This window comes from Macrotis lagotis, chromosome X, assembly GCF_037893015.1.
Source record: "Macrotis lagotis isolate mMagLag1 chromosome X, bilby.v1.9.chrom.fasta, whole genome shotgun sequence".
Lineage (NCBI taxonomy): Eukaryota > Metazoa > Chordata > Mammalia > Peramelemorphia > Peramelidae > Macrotis > Macrotis lagotis.
This window is the reverse complement of record NC_133666.1, coordinates 681,605,708-681,627,871: the sequence shown is the minus strand read 5'-3', so window position 1 is coordinate 681,627,871 and position 22,164 is coordinate 681,605,708. Positions and strand designations below refer to the sequence as shown.

The 22,164-nt window shown below is 43.9% G+C and overlaps 1 protein-coding gene across 7 annotated transcripts in view; it reads left to right on the top strand.

The window, feature by feature from the left end:
- Window positions 1–22,164, top strand: part of CIT (citron rho-interacting serine/threonine kinase) — a 116,481-nt gene that overhangs the window by 79,350 nt on the left and 14,967 nt on the right. For 5 of the 7 annotated variants that reach the window (XM_074205977.1, XM_074205978.1, XM_074205979.1 and 2 more), the window contains 9 exons: window positions 3,335–3,470; window positions 7,332–7,436; window positions 17,568–17,708; window positions 17,915–18,022; window positions 19,428–19,590; window positions 19,833–19,997; window positions 20,785–20,922; window positions 21,476–21,656; window positions 21,861–21,952. In XM_074205977.1, coding sequence (XP_074062078.1) covers window positions 3,335–3,470; window positions 7,332–7,436; window positions 17,568–17,708; window positions 17,915–18,022; window positions 19,428–19,590; window positions 19,833–19,997; window positions 20,785–20,922; window positions 21,476–21,656; window positions 21,861–21,952 — 1,229 coding nt within the window. The remainder of the gene's footprint in view (window positions 1–3,334; window positions 3,471–7,331; window positions 7,437–17,567; window positions 17,709–17,914; window positions 18,023–19,427; window positions 19,591–19,832; window positions 19,998–20,784; window positions 20,923–21,475; window positions 21,657–21,860; window positions 21,953–22,164) is intronic. The other 2 variants (XM_074205976.1, XM_074205974.1) reach the window with 2 other exon arrangements.

The window sequence follows — 22,164 nt, the reverse complement described above, 5'->3', positions numbered from 1 at the left end:
GAGGTATATGAACTTTTGTTTCTCCTTCTTTATCTCTTGGTCATTCTCTTTTACACTGGGTAGTACAATTCCAAGATTTTGTGATGGAAAATTATAGTTACAAACTGATATATGGGTCATCACTCTATAATAATGTTTGTGCTTCATTTTTGAACAAGTCCACGACATCAAGGATTTGATGCCACGACAAGCACATGAAGTGAATTTGAATGAGGAGGGACTGGGCTAAGTCACCAGCCTCACTTTTTCCTCCAGAATCATCCAGGTCCAGTGGCCAGATATGAATCAGGGTGACTGCAGATGATCCTGGTTGTGAGGCAAGCAGGGTTAAGTGACTCGACCAAGGTCACACAGCTATTAAGAGTCAAGTGTCTGAGGCTGGATTTGAACTCCTGTCCTCCTGACTCCAAGACCAGTGCTCTATCTACTGTGCTAATTGTTCTTGAGTTATCACTAAACCTGGAAGAACCTTAGAGTCATCTAGTCCAACTTCTTCATTTTACAAATCAGGAAACTGAGTCCTAGGAGAGGGGCCAAGACATGTCTAAATTCACCCACAGGGTGAGGAGCAGATGTAGAATTTGGACCCAGGTCTTGGGCTCCCCATTTGTTCTTTTTGCAGTGCTGTCTAGCTTAAAGGGGCATGCCCTGCTTACTGGAACTGTGGATGAGCTGAGCTATGTAAAGCTCACATTTTCAGTGGAGTGTGCCAGATAGAGAAATCCCCTTTTGTTATTGTCCTCAAATCAGAGGGCCTACCTAGGGGATCTGCCAGTTGAGCGCCATCTTGCATTGGCATCCTTTTAGTGAAGTTTCCTCAGGCCTTGCCACAGACTTGGCATCAACTCCAGTTCAGGAAGTCTTGGATTTTTGTCATGGAGTTTTGTTTCTTGTAGGCCATTTGTTGGGGTGTGAGGATTTGAGCAACATATGCAAAGAGCTGTAACTAGGAGAATACCAGATTTGGCATCAGAAGACCCCAATTCACATTCTGAACATTAATGCCTTTATGACCTTGGGGTCATCTCTTGACTTCTCTGGAGGCTCTCGGACTCCTCGTCTTTTAATTGAAAAGTGGGGTTGGATGAGCCCCAGACATCTCATCCAACTCTCAGCTCCTGTGGGGTTATTTTGAGAACCAATATTGAAAGCTCCTTTCTGATTTCCTTTCATTTTTCCACTCTAAATTGAGGTACTTACAATGTACCCACCAGAGTATCATTCAAAATTTCTGGAATAAGCCCTTTCCTTGTAATTTTTTTTAAACTCTCTGACCTTTGGTAGAAGAAATATTTCCCCTCAATAAATAAATAGTCCTATGGGCATTCTGTTTATTTAACAAATATTTATTGACTAATTGACTCCTTTATTTTGAGTCCAGTGAGGGGATATGATAGTGTTGCTAGGTAATATTTATCACAGTTGAATTTTAAAATATCTTTTTGCATTTAGCCTATGTTAGCAGAAATTTAGAAATAGGAACTTGTTAGTCTCTTCTTCCTTGTGGTTATTAAAGGTGGTTAGTGGGGTTACAGAAATATTAATCTAGGGAGAGAAGAAACCTAGTTAGTTCATCCTGTCCATGTCCTCTCTTCCCGGAGAGGCTGACCATATCAATAGAGTAGATCAACCTCATACAAGAATTGAATGGCAATTCAAACCACAATCACACATCATAGAATTACAGAATCTGAGAGCTGGAAAGGACTCCAAAGAGTTCAGCTGTCCATGAATATAATTCTCACTATTGCATCCCTGAGAAGTAGTTCTCCAGGCCACAAGCTTCCTTTCTTTGGCAGGGTTTACTGATATCAAGCATTTTTTGTGTTTCCTGCCCATTGATCCTCAATCTGCCTCTGGATCCAAATAGAATAAGTCTAATCCTTCCTCCAGCAATCTTTTAAATATTTAAAACCCCCTGAGTCTTCTCATCTGTGGTCTAAACGTGCCCACTTCCTCCAAAAAAGATTTGCATCTTCTTTTGATTGATATTTTATTTTTTTCCAATTCTATGTTATGAAAGTTTTTCATCCACTTACATATTTATTTATAAGCTCCCCAATTTTCTTCCTCCTCCCTTTCCCCCCTCCCCTCAGAGGTCAACAGTCTAGTGACCATAGTACATATACATTGTATTTAGCATACTTACATGTTAGTCATTTTGTGTATGAAGAATTAGGACTAAGGGAAAAGAAAGAAAACCCTGGGAGGGGAAGGAAAAGCAGAAGAGAAAATTTTAAAAAGTGAACATAGCTTTTCTTTAGATTCTGTGGGTTCGTTTGTTTGTTTGGTCTAGATGTGAGCCTTATCTATAACAGGTCTCCCAGGGTTGTACTAGCTCTCTGAACTGCTGAGAGGAGCTGCATCCATCAGAGTGGATCAGCTTGCCATGTGTTGTTAATGTGTACATTGTTCTCTTGGTTCTGCTCCCCTCACTCAGCATCAGATCCTGTAATTCATTCCATGCTTCTCTAGAGTCTGACCATTTATGGTTTCTTATAGAACAAGAATATTTCATAGTATTCATGTACCATATCTTGTTCAGCCATTCCCCAGTGGATGGGCAGAATCCCCTCAATTTCCATTTCTTTACCACTACAAAAAGAGCTGCTATGAATATTTTGGAACATGTAGGATTTTTCCCTTTTTCCATAATTTTTTCAGGATATAGACCTAGAATTGGAATTGCTGGGTCAAAGGGTATGAACAGTTTTATTGCTCTTTGGGTGAAGTTCCATATTGCTCTCCAGAAAGGTTGGATCTGTTCACAACTCCACCTGCAATTCATCAATGTCCCAATCCTCCCACAAACCTCTCCAACATTGATCATCTTCTCTTTTTTGTCATCTTAGCCAATCTCATAGGTGTGAGAGGATACCTCATTATTGTTTTAATCTGCAATTCTCTATTCAGTAATAATTTGGAGCATTTTTCATAGCTTTAATTTCTTCATTTGAAAACTACCTGTTCATATCCTTTGACTATCAGTTTGGGAATGACTTGTAACCTTATAAATTTGATGCCGTCCTCTATATATTTTAGAAATGAAACCTTTATCAGAATCCCTAGCTGGGAAGATTGTTTCAGTTTTCCTTCTAAAATGATTCGCATCTGGCCCCAGACCATCTGGCAAAGCCAGGCTCTTTCGGGAAAGGACAGAGGCTACAGCCTTGGAGCAGTCAGAGCAGAGGGATGCTGCCATAGGGACCTGGGTGAATCCACACTGCTTTTACCTTTCTTACTTCTCTGAGATGATTCAGGTCCCTCTTTAATTTCTCTGTTCCAAAGCAAGGAGGGGAATGCTAACTTGGTTCTGCTTTATATTTTTGGACAGAGTACGAGCCGATCAGCGCATCACAGAGTCTCGTCAGGTGGTTGAGCTGGCTGTGAAGGAGCACAAAGCTGAGATCCTGGCTCTGCAGCAGGCCCTGAAGGAGCAGAAGCTGAAGGCGGAGAGCCTCTCAGATAAGGTGAGTCCTAGACCTTTGGGAGCCCTCCAGACTCACCTTTTCAGGGGACTGCTCTGGGGATCTTCAGTTTGCATCTGCCCAGAGAACCTTCCAAGAGTGGGAGGTCCCAGGGTTGCTCAGAGAGGGGCCCAACAACTCGGGACTTCCATGCCTGTTGAGGAGCCCCCACTTCCAGTTTGGGTGAAATCAGGACACCCAAGGCTCTTAAAAAGCCTAAACTAGCCCATCTCAATTTTACCATCATAAAAGTCTCCACTCTGTATTAACAGTTTTGCTAAGCATGTTCTTCAAAAACCAAAGGCCAGAGGGGTTGTCATCTGACCCAGTCGTTCTGATTGGCTGGACCAGCCTGGGAGCAATCAGGGACATTGATCCTCAAAGGAGTTGTCAAGGACAGAGCCTCCATGTTATGTCTGGGGTCACCCCCCCAGTCTGTACTCAAGATGCCTGGGACAGTTTGGGGAATTGGTCCCCCTGACATTGCAGGAAAAACTGGTCTCCCCATTGCAGCCAGGGCTACAATGATTTGAACACTGGCCTTGGATCAGGAGGCCCTGAATTCAAATCCAGACTCAGATACTTCCTAGCTGTATAATCCTGGCCAAGTCACCTATCCTTGTTTATCTCAGTTTCTTCATTTGTACAATGAGCTGGAGGAGATGGCAAACCACTTCAGTATCTCTGCCAAGAACACTCCAGAAGGCCTCTTGAAGGGTCAGACAAGACTAAACAACACCTTTGACAGGGCTTTGTGTTCCTTAGGTTTACTTCCTTTGTATGGTTGTTGCTTCTAGTGTTGAAGCCCTGATGCTGACCATAGGTCCTTTGGCCTTTCTCTGGCCAAGTTTCCCAGAGGTGATAGATGAATAGACTCTTGGAGTCTTCATGTCCAGCTTTTCATTTTCTGGAGAATGATGCTCATAGGAGGAAGGGACTCCCAGCAGCAGTTGGTGACAGAGCCACCCCACTCAGCTTAGGCTCTCCCACCACGCTCTGCAGGGGGTGGCTAGGTGAAAGAGTGGATAAAGCACTGGCCCTGGATTCAGGAGTACCTGGGTTCAAATCCGGTCTCAGACACTTAATAATTACCTAGCTGTGTGGCCTTGGGCAAGCCACTTAACTCCATTTGCCTTGCAAAAACCAAAAAAAAAAAGTGCTTGCAAAATGTTGGGAACCTTTTTTGCCGTTCATTCATAGCCCTTGAATTCATTTTCTAGATGAGGAATAAGGGAAAGGGTAAGCTCTGAAAAAAGCTAAGCATTCTAAGAAATGGAGGTGCAGAGGGAGAGGAGGACATTGTAGGCTTAGGAGTCAGCTTGGGCAGAGACCTGAGAGTGAGATGGATGGATGGACCATCATGTGTGAGGAGAAACAGGAAAGGTGACTTGACTAGACCAGGACACCAGGAAGAACCTTGCTCTGGGAGCCAGAAGGCCTGGCTTACTGAGGGCCCAGCACTAAGCAGCTTTGTGACTTTGAACAGGAGCTGAGAACTGCAGTGTCACTTTTTTTTTAATCTGCATAATACCTGGCTTCCTTAGCTCATCATCTCTAACAATTGTGTTTGCGAACTCCTGCCTTGCTCTCCAGCCACTGTTTAGCTGCTCCTCCAAGACAGAGGGAGAGCCAGACTGATAAACCAGAGTTTGTGTTTGATTACTGAAGAGGGCAGGGAGACACTGGGGCTTACTGAAGGGGGGGATAGACATGGTCAGGAGGTTCCAGGAGAGTTGCTGGCAGCTGCAGGGAGAATAGATAGAAGGGGAGACAAGTTTTTCCACTGAGCCAGGAAAGATGGGCAAACTGCCTGAAAACAAACATGGAAGCCTTTATGGGTAGAGCTATGGCTATGAGAATTACGGAGGTGAACTCTTTTGGACTTGGCAGCTTACTGGATGTTTGATTGGGGGAAGAACGAGAAGTGAAAGATGACACTGAGATTATGAACTTGGGTACTAGAAGAATGATGCTTCTCTAGATAGAAGTCAGGAAGTTCAGAACAGGGATGGATCTGGGTGAGAAAGATGGCGAGTTCTATCTGACTGGTGTTGAGTTTGAGGTGCCTGTACAGATCCAGTTTGAAACGTTCAATAGGGAATGGATGCCATGGACCAGTAGCTCAGTGGAGAGTCTAAGGCTGGGTATATAGTTCTGGGAATTAAGAACCAGCTATGCTGTCCTTAGAGATGAACCCATTCCTGATGAAGTCTTCCAAACAGCAAAGCAAAGAAGGCCCAGAAGAGGGCCTTGGGATTCACCCATGGGTCACTGAGGAATGTTCTGATAGCTGAATGATCCAAGAGAGTGCAAAGCCTTGAAAAGCCAGAGAAGAATAGTGTCATTGGCTGAAGAAAGGTCATGAAAATTGAGAAAAGGTCCTTAACTATCAGGAGCTTTTTATTAATTTGAGAATGAAATCTCGGTGTGGGAGGCCCTTGGGCCTCGGTGGGGAGGCCCAAAACTGCCCTTTGGGGGGCCAAGAATGGGGTAAGAAGAGCCAAAAGGGAGAAGTGGAGAGTCCAGGCTTGAGGGAGTCTCAGAGGGACAAGAGAATGTGTGTGGAGAGGCAGAAGGAGAATTTGAAGCTTGGGAGAAATTGGAGTTGAGAGAGGGGAAGACACTTTGGATTTCTAACTTCTGTTATGGCTTTCTTTCACCACAAAGCCTTGAATCTTATGTCTTTTCTTGACATACTACACAGAGAGGGGACAGCTCTAAACCCTTTACGGTTTGAGGAATACTTTAACAATTTATTTTCCCTTTCCTGGCCTCTGTTCTCAAAGTGCTTTTACTTTGACCAAAGGACAGCCACTGCTTAGGTCTTGTTTCTATAGAAGCAGGATTTCCTGTTTCCCTTTGCTTTAGAGAATAGTAATTCATCTGTCACTGTGTAAAGGCTCAGTGAGTCTGGCAGGATGGGGCCCTTCTGGCATGGGATCTTCCTCCACCCCCACTGCCTACACCCTGTCTGAGATTTAGGAACTGGAGTCTAATGAGGGGTCTAATGCTCGAGGTGTGTGACTGAGAGGTTCACCCAGCCAGGAACAGTGAGCAGAAGCACATCACTTAGGTCATGCTGGCTTAATACTCTGTCACGGCGAGGAGATCTAAAGTCCTAGCTGGCATTGCAGTGGCACTTTAAAGTTTAGAGGGTAATTTCCTCATGATTTTAGAGATGAGAAGGTTGGCGCTTAGAAAAGTTAAGGGTCTGTTTATAGTTGTACTCTTAAGTGTTGGAAACAAGACATGAATCCAGGGCTTTTAACTCCCACTCCAATCTCCTTCTTTTGCCATCTGTAAAGATTTATGAGACCTGTCATTTATACTGAATTTGGGAATCTTTTTTTTTTTTTTTTAGTTTTTGCAAGGCAATGGGGTTAAGTGGCTTGCCCAATGCCACATGGCTAGGTAATTATTAAGTGTCTGAGGCAGGATTTGAACTCAGGTACTCCTGACTCCAAGGCCAGTGCTCTATCCACTGCATGATCTAGATGCCTGGGAATCTTTTCTTTTTACATTTATGAGATATTGGAGCAGAGTGACTAGAGACCTAGCCTAGGTATCCAACGGCCCTGAGTTCAGGTCTCACCTTCGGCCCAGATGTGAAAGTCACTCAACCTCTCCTTCCCACAAGCCACTCTCCAAAACTTCCCAAGTTGCCAAAAAGGATCCCCAAGCTTTGGTAGCACCCGGGTCTTTGCCCCAATGTGTGTGTGTGTGTGTGTGTGTGTGTGTGTGTGTGTGTGTGTGTGTGTGTGTGTGTGTGAGAGAGAGAGAGAGAGAGAGAGAGAGAGAGAGAGAGATAGAGATATTGCTTGCCTCTCACCTGTGGTCCTCTATCTCATTCTTCCCAATGTCCAGCTCAGTGACCTGGAGAAGAAGCATGCCATGCTGGAAATGAATGCCCGTAGTTTACAACAGAAACTAGAAACTGAGCGAGAGCTCAAACAGAGGCTTCTGGAAGAGGCAAGTATTTCTTAGAGCCTCCCTCGGGAGGCTCAATTGGACCTTGTGGATGGAAGAAGGAGTTGTGTTCACTCATCACGTTTGAGTTAGAAGTTGATTGAAGGCAGGATTTGGAACGGCTGCCATTTTGCTATCTCTAAAACGTTCACGATGATAATGGGATAGATCTTGGACTGGATTCTCCTGCCAAACAGAGAAACAATAGCCATTGCTGGAATTTTTGGGGCCTGTAGCAACCACGTAAATTAATGAGCATGGACTTGGCCTGAGGTGGACTCTAAGGAAATTCTGATTCTAGGGCAGTTGAAGGAGGAGTTTTCGAAATCCCTCAAGGAAGTTTGGATTTCATCTCCATAGGCATTGCTGACACTATCTTATGAAGGAGCAAAATACACCTTAGCCATACATTCTCCTTTTCTCTGATTCCTGTCCCCTAAGAGGCTCTATGGTCATGCTTGAAACCTTCCCCAAACCTTAACATTTGGTGGGATCCAAGTTACAATTTGGTCTAGGAGTTGATTACAGCTAGAAAAATCATGGATTTCTCCTACTAAAAAGCCTTTGAATTTTGTACAGACGACTCTCATACTTTGGGGTGATGGCCTGATTTTCTGGGAAATGGAGCTGATGTATTCCCAGAGCAATTTCTGCTGTCTCTGGGTTGAGATGAGACAGCAGGGCCTTTAGTCCTATTCTCTATGTTATTTACTTGTCTAGGATTAGATAAGAAAGGGTGTGTAGAGTGATGAACATGAAGGGTCTGAATCAGCAGACATCCTCTTCACCACAGAGGCATTTAATATGGTACTTGAAAGTTATGGGATGTGGCGATGATGCAGTGTCACCAGTGTTGTTCCCATTTTAAACCTCAGACCATTCAGAGAGGCTCCATCACTTAATGTTGCTCAGGTGGTTGATAATACCTGCACCATTTCTTAAACCCAGGTCTCCCAGGAACTCCCAGGCTTTCCCCTTTCACCCCCCAAGCCAGTGTTTGCTCTGGGGAGCAACTCTGGATATGACCTGAATTCACACAAGGGTCTGTGATAAACAGCTTGGGTTAGAGAAAGAAAGAGCTCTGGCTCTGGATCCGGGAGATCCAGGTTCAGATCCCATCTTCCATGCTCACCAGTTGTGTGACCTCAGGCTCATCTGAAAAGCAGTGGGATTGGTCCCTGAGGACCCTGAGCACTAGAGCTTTGGTCCTCTGTGAAGTCAGTACAAGATAGGAAGTTAAGTGAGCAAAGGAGGGGAGAGGGGCTTGAGAGGATGGGGCACGGGGTAGACTTCTGTGTAGCAGAGGCATGGATTGTTAGGGTGAGGATGGTGAATAGGGCTAGGAGGAATGGAGAGGTAGGAGAGAAGGAAGAACTTGGATGCTCAGACTTGGTGAGGTGCTGTGTTTACCTGAGGGACTCAAGGGGAATTTAGACATAAGATTTCAGTGGGTAAAGACATCTTCCCTCCCAGTGAAGAATGGCAGCTTCTGTCTCTGGAGTGATGAAGCACCTTGCCATGAGTAAGAGTCAGACATAGAGCTTGGACCCAAGGCCAGCAGGCCTCATTAAGAGGCTATACAAAGTTCCTGAGGTTTGCTATGGTTATATTCATGGCGCTTTGATACAAAATATGAGAGACCTAGGGAACATTTTGCAGGTGACCAAGAAATTCTGGTGGCACGGTTTCCTTTTAAGCCTAAATTCTTGGGCGCTCCTGAACGTGGCCTACTTCATGCATAACATGAATGAAGCAAAGTAAATGTTGTCTATTGACTCTTTCTGAATCACAGTCTGAATAATTCATCAAATGAAATAAAAATGATGGCACTTCTAGAGGCGTTAAGGTTTATACAGCAGCCCTGAGAGGGAGGTGCTGTGTTGTTTTCATTATTTGACAGATGGAGAAACTGAGGCAGACAGAAGGGAAGTGACTTGCTCAAGATCACACAACCAGTTAAGTGTATAAGGCTAGATTTGCACTCAGGTTTTCCCGATTCCAGGTCCAAACTTGAGAAGAGTATTGTGGCCTGCACTGGGGCCTTTTTCTAGTTTACAAGAGAAACAACATATCAAAGCTCTTTGTTGTAACAAGGATATCTCTTAAAACAGCTAAGTTGCTTTGATTTAAAAAAGGATCTCTTTTAGTGTGAATATAGCATCAAAATTGTTTTTAATAGTAAATAATTTGTTTGTGGTCCATCAAGGGACCTTAGAAGCAACCTAGTGGTTTAATTTAGCAATGGTGTTTCCGACACAGCCGTCACCATAGATTTTCTCACTATAGTACTTGTTTTTATGCTTTCTGCCTCATCATTAGTATTTCCTTTAATTAGAAGGGAGAAGCCAAAATGGGTAATTTGTAGAAGAAAATCATCATGCTTTTAAGAGGATAATATTTCCCTTTAAGAAGTTCCCTTGCCTGATACTTTCTCTTTTTAGTTCTGCTTGTATGGTATCAATTATTCCTTATTTCAGTAAGAATGGATAGGAATCTTTTTTCTTAAAGTGAGCCTCCACCAGTGAGAAGTAATTTGATTGTTAATTTAAGGACTTTAGATATTTCTTCCTCTTAGGAGGGAAAAATCATTAAAAATGAATGACAGAAAAGATAAAACTAAAATGCTAGTGAATATTTAAAATATTTTAACTCCTCACTCTGATGCTTCATTGGGACCTGGATGTGACCTTGGTCCTGGAAGCCTGTATTGGTTGCACTTAAATATTGGCAGGTTCTTCCATGTCTAACCCCCCATCCCCACCCCCACCCCTCCCCGCTGTGGGTATTATCAAGGCTTTATCCAGAGCCCTTTTTCCTTCTCAACTCACTGAGACTTAATTGCTTTTAAGCCTATTACTCCTGTGTCCTGTCCCTTATTTTTTTTTTTACATAGTGTACTTTTCCTTTTTTATTTCCTTTTCAAAGTTTTACCCCAGCTACATGAAAAAGCAAGTTTTAATATTTACCTACAAAACCTTGAGTTTCAAATTCTCTCCCTTCCTCCCACTCCAGTTACCCCATTGAGAAGGCAAGTTACTTGGTATAGGTTAAAAATGTGTAGCTATGAAACACGCATAATCCCTACCCACAAAGAAAGAAAAAATATGCTTCAGTTTGTATTCAGACACCATCAGTTTATCATAAGTTCATCAGAGAAATTGCTTCAGCACTTTTCCCCCACTTTGGTATTGCTAACTGTGTTTCCCTCCATCCTATTCCCCCTATCCCCATTTACTCTATTCTTGCTCTCTTTTCACCCTATCCCTTCTCAAAAGTGAGCTGTATCTGACTCCCCTCTCCCACGGTCTTCCTTCTCTATCACCTACATCCCCCCCGCCCCCGGCCCCTTGTCTCATCCTTTTCCTCTCCTTTTTTCCTCCAGGGTGAGCTAGATGTCTCTACCCTATTAAGTGTGTATGCTATTTCCTCTCTGAACCACTCTGGATGAGAGTAAAGGCTCCCTTATTCCCCTCCCCTTCCCCCCTTCTCCTTTGCAAAAACCTTTTTCTTGACTCTTATGTGAAATATCTTAGCCCCTTCTTCCTCTCCTTTCCCTTTCTCCCAGTACATTCCTTTCTCACCCATTGACTCCATCTTTGTACTATAGTCTATCTTCATATTCAGCTCCCTTCTGTGCTTTGTCCACAAATGCTCTTATCTTCCCATGCAGGAATACACACAGTTCAGCATCATTAACTCCCTCATAATTTGCCCTTTCCATCCACTCCCTCTTGCTTGAGTCCTGGACTTGGAGATTAAACTTTCTGTTCAGCTCTGGTCGTTTTAACAGGAATGACTGAAAAATCCTCTGTTTCATTGAAAGTCCATCTTTTCCCCGAGAGAGGTTGTTCAGTTTTGCTGAGGAGTTGATTCTTGGTTATAAACCAAGCTACTTTGCCTTCTGGAATGTCCTATCTCAAGTCCTCTGAGCCCTTAATGTAGACACTGCTAAATCCTATGTGATCCTGACTTCAATGCCATGATATTTGAATTGTTCCTTTCTGGCCATGGTGTCCTCACCTGACTCCTCACTTTCCGACATCCCACACATTGCCCAGTCATGTTACCCCTTTCCTGTCCCCTCACCCAGCTCAAGCCCAGTTCAGACCCCTGTGCCTCCAATCTTTCCCCCACTCAGCTACCACATCAGCTTTCCTGACGCCTGGACCCAACCACGCTGCCTTTCTCAGGGAATGGCAATGCCCTGGAGAGGACCAGGCCTCCCACAGAAGGTGGGTTTTGAATCTTGAAGGAAACCAAGAAAATGAGGCCAAGATGAGGGGGTTGAGCATCCCCATTCTGGGGAGTAGCTGGTTCAGAGGCATGTGGGTGCAAGCCAGGGGGTTACCAAGGGCACAGGACAGAGGAAGTGGAAGAAGACCCCAATGAAAGGAAGGGGGATCCTGGAGCTCCTTGAGGAAGAAAGGCGGCAGGTCTGGGCCTAGGTGACAGGAAAATCTGACCATAGACAAAGGGACAGCAACACTGTGAGCCTGAGGAGCCAGGAGAAAGGGGACGTTCAGAAAGGGGAGGTTTGGGGGCGTCACAGCTAATGAGTTTTGTTCTGGACATATTGAGCTTGAGTCCTTGGCGCTTTGCAGTATGACTCCCATCTTTCACTCCTAAGGTCTGCTAGTCTTTTCTCCTTGTTCTTGCCTGGGTGTGACTGTTGCTGGTTCACTCTTGAATGCTCCATCTTCTCTGTTTTTTTTTTTTGTGATAATGCTCTCCTCCCCCCAGTTTATTCCTCCTCCCCCCAGCTTCCTCAGCCTGCTCACACCTTGTGTTCCCTAACTTTGAGAGGGCGCTGAGGCTCTGTTTGCAGCCTTCTTTTCTCTTGGTTCTTTGAGTAGAACTCTCTTTCCCCTGAAGCTGACTCCCATATCTCTTTATAAAACACTGATCTCTCCTGAACTCAGGTCCCACATCACCTAGTGGACATTTCAGAATGAATATCCCAAAGACATCTCAGACTCAGTATAGTTGGAACCATTTATCTTTTTGCCAAGACCCTCCGCTCTACCAAGCTTCCTGTTGAGGGCCCCGCCATTCATGAGTCTCAGTTGTGCCTTCTCCCTTCCCCACCTGTGACCTAGGTTCTCCACAAGGCCACTCACCATCTTCCTTCAGGCCCTGCTCATCTCTTACCTGGACTCAGACTCCCTTTTCTTCTCCTCAGAGCTGCCACAAGTGGTTTTCCTAAAGCCCAAGTCTGATGGTCCCTTTTCATTCTACGCCTTCTGCAGACTCCCTCCTGCCTGAAGGAGAAAGTGTTGCCTCCTTTAATGGACTTTTAAAGTCCTTCTCACCCTGGTCCCAACCTCTGTGGTCTCATTAGACTCCGTTCAACTTGCTGCCCTTTACAGTCCCACCAAACCCTCCTCCTTCCTGGTCTTCACACAACTCTCCATCTCCCTTCTCCATGCCCTTGTAGTGCCCATGCCTCAAGTCGACATCTCTTTCTCCTCACCTTGTGCCTCTTTTCCTTCAAGATGCAGTTCAGTCTGACCATCCTCTCATATGGAGCCTGTCCAATGCTTCCCCCACCATTGTCATTGCCCCCCCCAATTACTTTGTATTTATTTGTATTTTATTTGGGGTACATTGGCATTATATGTACTTATGTATTTATTTGTTGCACACCACCCCCACCCCCAGGAAAGCTGGGATTATTTCCTTGTTCATCTTTGAATCCTCCTGTTTAGCAGGTGTCTGGCTCAGTGGTTGATTAATAAATCTTTGATAATCTATAGAACAGATCAAAAACAAAATCTCTAAGAAAGGATACTGTTCTAAGGAGGGTTTTTTTTTTTTTTTTTTTTTTTTTTAGGTTTTTGCTAGGCAATGGGGTTAAGTGGCTTGCTCAAGGCCACACAGCTAGGTAATTATTAAGTGCTTGAGGGCAGATTTGAACTCAGGTACTCCTGACTCCAGGGCCAGGGATCTATCCACTGTGCTACCTAGCTGCCCCCCCACCCCCACGGAGGTATTTCAATAGCTGCAGACACTTTACCTGACCTATTCCATAATACCAAAGAATGGAAAGTGGAAAAATACAATTTGTTTTTATTATTTTCTTCAAAAACTTTTCAGGTATGAAAGTAATTCCCAGAGTAGTAGGCCCCCACCCTCAGACAGGGAGCCTTCCCCCCTCTTTTGCCACAGAGCCACAGCTGCTCTAGGAAGCTTGGTCTGTGACCCAGAGAGATGCACCCTTTCCACAGTGGTATGTGTTTCTGCAGTGATTATTTTTTTTTAATGAAAAGATTTTATTTATTTTGAGTTTTACAATTTTCCCCTAATCTTACTTCCCTCCCCTGACAGAAGGCAATTTGCCAGTCTTTACATTGTTTCCATGGTATACATTGATCCAAATTGAGTGTGATGAGAGAGAAATCATATCCTTAAGGAAGAAACATAAAGTATAAGAGATAGCAAAATCAGACAATAAGATATCAGTTGTTTTTTCCCCTAAATTAAAGGTAATAGTCCTTGGTCTTTGTACAAACTCCACAGTTCTTTTTCCGGATACAGATGGTATTCTCCATTGCAGACAGCCCCAAATTGTCCCTGATGGAATGAATGAGTCCATCAAGGTTGATCATTGCCCCCATGTTCTGCACTGATTTTGATTCACTGTGGGTGAGAGAGGAATCCCCTCCTTTGGACCCAGGCATCTCTGAAAGGGAATTGGTCAGAGTCCTTTACGAACAGACACACTATTGGTTCAAGTGGCTGGACCAGGCCCCAACCTTGAAAAAGAGATTCATGGTTGAAGTGCTAGCATCACTTGGGGGATCAGTTTACAAATATCTCAGGGAAAAGGATCAGGGAAAGGAAGGTATAACATGAAGAAGAAAAAAATCATGGATTCTATTCCTGCTTAAAGAAGGTGATTTAGAGAATCACCATCAATAATTTTTTTTTTAGGTTTTTGCAAGGCAGTGGGGTTAAGTGACTTGCCCACGATCACACAACTAGGTACTTATTAAGTGTCTGAGGTCGAATTTGAACTCAGATCCTCCTGACTCCAGGGCTGGTGCTCTATCCACTGTGCCACCTAGCTGCCCCACCATCAATAATTTACGACCCCTTTACCTTTCTCATCTTCACAAAAATATTTATGAGAATAATGAGACATTTCAAGGTTTTTTTGATGAACATATAAAATAAGATCAGTTGGGCTTTCTCTATGACAGACCATGTCTTTACAGTTAAACAAATGACTAGAGAAAACACTATCCCACTGTGTTTCTTATTTATTGATTTTCCTACCATCCCTCCAAAAAAAATTTGATTTGATATAGTGAAGCATAGCTTTAAAGTCTCTCCTGTAGCAAAGAATTGCATGCACATTAGGCTATAAATATAACTAGATGTTATGCTCCTTGATGACACTCATAAATTAAGGGACAAAACAGGAGAGCTATGCTTGCTAAAGATACTTTCCATTTTCATGAAGGGATTCCCTGCTTAAGGTAAAAATGGAAGCGGGATTTTCTATATATGTGTACCTTTCAGGTACTCCTGTTTGTGGTTGACATTGTGCTGACCTAGCAAGCTCTGAAATATTGAAGAGTCTCTTAAATGAGAATTAAAAACACTTAGAAGGGTTTGGTACTAACTGTTCATGCCGGAAAAATACCAGATTACATATTGTCTGGGCAGTTGGACACAACAGGAGATCCATGAACTGGGCCCCAAAAAGAATATCAACAATAGAAGAAGTAGATTGCAATTGGGAAATTGTTCAGTGTTATTAAATGTCTAAACAGCTCTCTGGTCTAAAACTTTTTTTTTTAAATAGATATTCTCCCCAAAGTGCAGCCCTAGTTGGAGGCTTGAGAAAATAGAATCCAAAGAATCAAAATTGTGGGTGATTCAGAGTGCTGTGAAGAAATTTATGATCACAGCAAGTAGACTGCAGCACATTCCTCCAAGTAGATGATGTAAAAGAATTGGCTTAAGTGGATAACACTGAGGACAATATTGATTGGAAAAGGAAGAGAGCAGATGAACAGCCTTCAAACTGAACTATTGGTCATGAAATAGACAGTTAACTAGCAAAACGTCTGCACAGTGGATGGGGCAGGGGGCAACAGAGATAGGATTCAGATTGGAATAAAATGCATCCATGGGCTAATCTTTTTACTATGGAGATCCTTCGTTGGTGAGATCACAAATGTATGGATGTGCCATAAACATTCTGTACATTTGGTCAGTTCAGGGAAAAGGAACTAAAAGAGAGAGGCACCTAGGAGAAAAAGGCGAGGAAGAGTAGGGAAATGGGGAAGTGGACAATTGTTCTTGTCAACCTTATTGTTTTCTTAAGCCCATAAACTTCCTAGCTCACTTTCATTTCTCTTTGAAAGGCTTATTAGCTGTTTATAGTTCATTCTTTTATGTCTTTTGAAAAAATCTTCACAAATTCATCTTTGAATGGGGTGGGTTAAACCAACTGTCCAGAAAACTTGTGATTTGGTTTGTAGTGGTTCAGGCCAGAGAAGGTAAACACAGAGCTGGGGTATGTCAAGGCAGAAGGCAAGACCCAGAGGGCCTCACTCCACCAGGAGATTTTGGGGGTTGTCAGCATGTCCTTTTCCCTCTTTTACTTCCCTTCTGAAATGGAAAAGATTCTAAGAGAAATTAAACATTTCTTGTTAAAGAAGGCATTGCGGTGACAGCCAGGCTTATGGCATGTGAGGGAGCAGGCTATTGCAAAGGCCTTCCTGGACACTAGGACCCTTTCCAAAGACATACTCCCCCTGACTCCAACTGACAGCTCCTGACACCGAGGTCTTTTCAACTAGTACTCAGATGAGATGATGCTGGGGAAACTAGCCAGAGCTGCAGCTTGGTACATGCTCTCCTGCCTTCTGTCTGGTGTGGGGCCTCTGGTTCTGCCCCATCTGTGCTCAAAGGTGCAAAACCTCACAGGGAGTTTCTTTGAGATGGTACATGCACACACATGCACCTCAGTAAGGAAAAATGGATCCAAGACTAAGATTCTGTTCCTGTTCTGCCTTGGGGAAGACTCTGGAGGACTTTGTGGTCTGTCAGTGAGGTTTCCTCAGCTCCATCGAGTTCATGGATCCTTGAATCATATAGCATCACACCTGGACAAAGAAAAGGGAATTCACTGGTTGGTTTTATAGAGTATCTTTTAATGCAGGCTTTTTAAAAAATAATTTTGAAATTTTTCACTGTAATTCTAATAGAGGCCAGAGTTGGTTTTTGTGTTACATACCCAGGAGATGGTTATTTTCATTTTAGATTTCCAATTTCTTCATCTCTATTAGTTCATTAATAGTAACTTTGCTTAATGCTTTCATTGTGATGTTTGGATTGAGAAAGTATAATTTATATTTCCTTAGTTCCCCAAAGTTGAAATAGTTTTCTACTTGCCCTGGAAAAAAAAAGTTTATTCGAATAGATTGTAATAATTGGATTTTTGTGTGTGTGTGTGTGTGTGTGTGTGTGTGTGTGCACGCTGAACAGTCAGTGTATCCTTTACTAACCTAATGAGAAGGGATATTTTCAGAAACACTAATTCAACACATTGAAATGTTGCTTTCCAATTGGTCCTTCTAAGGTATAATTTAGCATAGATCTGGCCTCTTTGGTCTCTGATCCAGAGGGGAGAGAATTTATCTGTAACAAGAACTTGTTGGAGCTTGACTAAGCTGGTTTGAGCTAGAAGATCCTCTTGAAATAACCACAACAGGTGTTTGTGTTTGATGTTGGTTGAAACTTCTCTGAAAAATCTTCCTTGATTTGTGTATCATTTTGTAACGGAAGGAAAAGTTGTAGTTAATTGTGACCAGAGAGACAGTATGCCTGGTGGATAGACAGGGAGCCTCCAAATCAAACTTTGTTCAAGCCTTGCCTGACTTGCCCTGGTATGAGAAACTGGTCAAGCTCATCCACAAGGACAGGATTCAGGATGGGTGGCGATCTGCATCAGTGGAGGGAATTTGCTTCTTGAGAGTTTTGTGACTCACTCAGAAATTCAGTTTAAGAAGGGATTGGGAGGGGAGCGAGACAGCATCCAAAATAAGTGTGATGGACAAGAAGAGGCTCCCTAGTTGCTGTATATATTCTGTCAAGTTGTATTGTGCTTTTCTTAATCAACAGCAAGCAAAACTGCAGCAACAAATGGACATTCAGAAGAACCACATCTTCCGTTTGACTCAAGGACTCCAAGAAGCTCTAGACAGAGCCGACCTGCTTAAGACAGAAAGGAGCGATCTGGAATATCAGCTGGAAAATATTCAGGTACGAGTTAACCAGGAATCTAAGGTGAAATAATATTTTCTCTAATGCTGTTATTATACCCCTCAGTGGCCAGTATGGATTGATTTAGAAAGCACTTTTAAAAGGGGAATGATCCTTTTTTGGTATCCATTAGTCAGTGGTGATAGAGGATTCTGAGCAGGTCTGCTTCTATATCTAAGGCTAATTTCCTTTTGCTATGATTTTAGGTCCTGTATTCTCATGAAAAAGTGAAAATGGAAGGCACCATTTCCCAGCAAACCAAGCTCATTGATTTTCTGCAGGCTAAGATGGACCAACCTGCCAAGAAGAAAAAGGTGGGTGAAAAGGTTCAAAAAAGCAAGAACCCACAGTCAGATTCCTGGGACACAATTTTGATATAGTCATGCACAGGCACATAAAGAAAAAAAGGAGTTGTTTCTCTTTTGATTGAAAAATATACTAGTAGACAATGAACGTTATCCTCAGTTGAGATTTGTTAGCCAAGTCTACTAAACTGTTTTGCTTCCATGACCTTTAATATTTCAGTGCCCTCCCTCTTGTTGGTTGCTCCTCTAGAGGAGTCCCTCTTAGAGCAACTAGAGAAAAGTGAAGGCATCAGATAGAAACTGAGAGCTAGAGGAGATCCTAAGGAATTCAATCCCTTCTTTTGACAGATGAAGACACTGAGGTCCAGAAAGGAGGAGTGACTTCTCCAGGATGGGACTAGAAATTCAGGCCTCCTACCCTTTCTCCCACATTGCTGTATTTTTTACTTCCTATTCATTAAAATATAAAAACATGTTAAAATGTATAACTTACTTTATGTGTATACATAGCTATTTTATGTGCAAAAACATATTTTCCAACCTCAATAAACTATTTCCTAATAATTTAGCCTTCATCCTACACTGTGGGCCCCAGATCCATGAACAGTGACAGTAGATCTCTGAAGGATTGGCGACTCTCTTCACTGACCTTAAGATTTGGACCTCAGGCTTGTAGTCATGGCTACAAAGAGTCTGAGACTCTTTGGAACCAAGGCTCCATTAGGAGCTCTGCTTCAGCCAGCCTCCTCCAGAGTGGGGGCTGCCAAGAAAGTAGCATCCTGTAGCCTGTGCATCTGTGTGTCTGGTAGAGCTCTTGACTTAGAGTGGCTAAGCTGGGTGTCTCTTCTTTTCATGAGGGGGTGTTTGTCTTTTGGCTCATCTGTAGGATAACTTTTTTTCCTCCTTGTAAAGTTAATATTGTTTCTTCCTTTTGTGCATTTTTGTTGACCAAGTCCCTCATTTTGCCATTATCATTAACATTGTTCAAGCCTCTTGTCCCCTTCCCATCCACCAAATGTTCAACTCTGTCTTAAAATTGAGAATCTTAAGAGACAAGGGAGAGATTGCTTTCGGAACAATCTGTTCATGAGTTCATTCTCCACTTGCATTTTTTGAGGACAAAGACTGTCAGGAGATGATTCTACTTCCTTGGAAATGTTAAATGAAGAGGTGGTGGCAAATTAAGCATCTTTAACCCCTTTGCTGAACACTTCCACACCCCCATTTTTTACAGTTGAGAAGAGCTGACTGTGACTCTCCTAACATTTTCCCCCTTCAAATGCAATTGTTACTAAATAGACTTCCAGTGAGTATGCCCGCTGGCTTCTGTGCTTTGCCCCCCGGCCGCTTTCCTTTAGCTAGTTTAAAGCACCAATTTCTAGGAGTTAGGAGTTATCTCTGTTTCCATTGCTAGGGCTTATTTAGTCGACGGAAAGAGGACCCTGCTTTACCCACACAGGTTCCTCTACAGTACAATGAGCTGAAGGCAGCCCTGGAGAAGGAGAAGGCCCGCTGTGCTGAGCTGGAGGAGGCGCTGCAGAAGACCCGGAGCGAGCTGCGATCTGCTCGCGAGGAAGGTAGGGACCTTATTGGGTGGGCTCTGTGAAAGGGAATGGGTCCGAGCCCTAGGCGCCGTGCCAGCTTGGGTTCAGGCCATGCTCTCATTGTCAGTTCTCTGGAGCTGCTTCTTGAATACAGTGACCATCCCAAGGGCATCCTGCTTTGGTAGATCAAACCTGGCGGGACCCAGCAGACTTGCTGCTGGGCTTCTTTCCCCTCTTCTGATGCCTCACTGGGCATTTTACTGATCTGTCTCCAGCTGCCCACAGGAAAGCATCAGATCACCCCCACCCATCTACGCCAGCCACTGCACGGCAGCAGATTGTCATGTCTGCCATAGTGAGGTCCCCAGAGCACCAGCCCAACCCAATAAGTTTGTTGGCTCCACCTTCCAGTCGGAGAAAAGAGTCCTCCACGCCAGAAGGTAAGCTGACATTGCAACTTGGAGGGTATGTTTTTCTTGCTCTCAAAAGTTAGCTATCTTCACCTATAAATATAGCTATTTTGTGTGTGTGTGTGTGTGTGTGTGTGTGTGTGTGTGTTTACTAATATACATTAATTTGGAAAGGGAAGATCTATGTTGGCCTTGACCCTTCCAGGTGCAGATCATAGCTTCTCACTGTCATCACACGTTGATATCTCCATTCTTTTAGCTGTGAGCTACAGCTGTGAACACATAATTCATCTCCCTGTGGCCAACCTGTTCATTAAACCTTTCCAAGCTGAGACTTTTCTTTGGGCAGCAGAGCTGTGGTCAGATGTCCAGGGCTCAGGGGCTCTGTATAGTTGTTCCACTGTTACAGTCCTGGAGAATTAGGATTACTTTGGTGGGCTGTCTGGAAAGAACTTCAATTGCAAGGAGAGGTTTTTGGAAATGAGCAAAGACCTGGGTGTTTTGCTGGCCAAAAGTCCAGAGAAGGGTGGTTGCAAGAGGGTTAATTTTCTGGCCGCAGCAAATGGCCACATTCACTTAAGGAGTTGTGATATCCATCATTGAATGAAATATAAATTTAATACAAATCTTGAATCTAAACAAAGTTTTGACTATAAATTTCAGGAACGTGAAGCTTAAGATATTCCTTAATAGAAACTAAAATTTAATGACTTAGATGAATTTTAATTTTAAACAGAGATGAACATATAATATTAAAACAGCTGTTGAGCACCCTCTTCCAGTCTGACTTTAGATTTTTCTCCCCTCTGCTTCCCAGAGTTTAATCGGCGTCTAAAAGAGCGAATGCACCACAACATCCCACATCGCTTCAATGTGGGCCTGAACATGAGAGCAACCAAGTGTGCCGTGTGTCTGGATACTGTGCACTTTGGACGGCAAGCATCCAAGTGTCTGGGTAAGAACAAATCTTGTGGGTTGGGGCGGGGAGGGCGCATCTGCATTTCTTTGTAAATACATGACTTAATTTGGTTTTATCTTTTCAGTTGACAAAAGTCTGTTTCTTTTCCTTCTCTTCCTCAAGGGCTCCCCATGATAGCCGGAGTTTTACAAAGACATTTTTCTCCCATTGTGTTAGTGAGATACATTTCTGCTTTGCTTTAGCATATGACTGCCATTTGTTGTCTTGGCAAGAACCCTGGCTGTTCGTTTATTCCTTCCTCTCCTGTCAGAGCAGGCTTGACTTGAGGCCTGGCATCAGGACCCAGAATCGGCATCTTTCTTCTAACATAGTGTCTGCATTGGTGCGGATGGCATTTTGTAGCCCTGCTTCTAGAAGCATAGCTCTCTGCGTTCTCTCTTGTGTGGTTGACAGCGAGCTCCATTCAAGAGTCCCCAGGGAGGTGCTCAGATGAGGAAAATACTGCTAGGAGCCAGAGGCCCCAAGATGCCCTGGGCTGGCAGGCTTGCTCTGGCTGCCAGTTTTCAGGTGGGTTTTCTCTCTTTTGTAGAATGCCAAGTAATGTGCCACCCGAAGTGCTCAACGTGCCTGCCAGCTACCTGTGGTCTGCCCGCTGAGTACGCCACACACTTCACTGAAGCCTTCTGCCGGGACAAAATGAACTCCCCAGGCCTGCAGCTTAAAGAGCCAAGCCCCAGTTTGCGTCTGGAAGGATGGATGAAGGTGCCAAGGTAGCCTGCCGAGTCTGCTTGAGCCCGGACAGGTGCTGGCGCAGGAGGTTGGGAGCCCTCCAGGCTCCTGCCCGGCGCCACTGGCCCCACACTGGGGAGCTGCCAGTCTTGAGAGCCACAAGGGAAGTCTGGCTTTCTAGGAATCTTTCCCCAGGCTAGAGTTTTTGCAGGTTGAAACATCCTTTTAACTTTTTATTTTCCCAGAAATAATAAACGAGGACAACAAGGCTGGGATAGGAAATACATTGTCCTGGAGGGATCTAAAGTGCTCATCTATGACAATGAAGCCAGAGAAGGTAAACTCGGCAGAGGGATTTCCCTTCACGTGGCCCAAGCCTCAGTGGTTTGACCACGTGTGAGAGCTGCCTTCCACCTGGCCATACCTTTCCATTTATAAAACAGACCCTCCTCAGTCCTGCAGTCAGTCTCAGACCCCCCCCCACTGCCCCCTTCCCACTCTGTCCCTGCACTTACCTCCTCTGCACCTCACTTTACATATGGCCCTGTC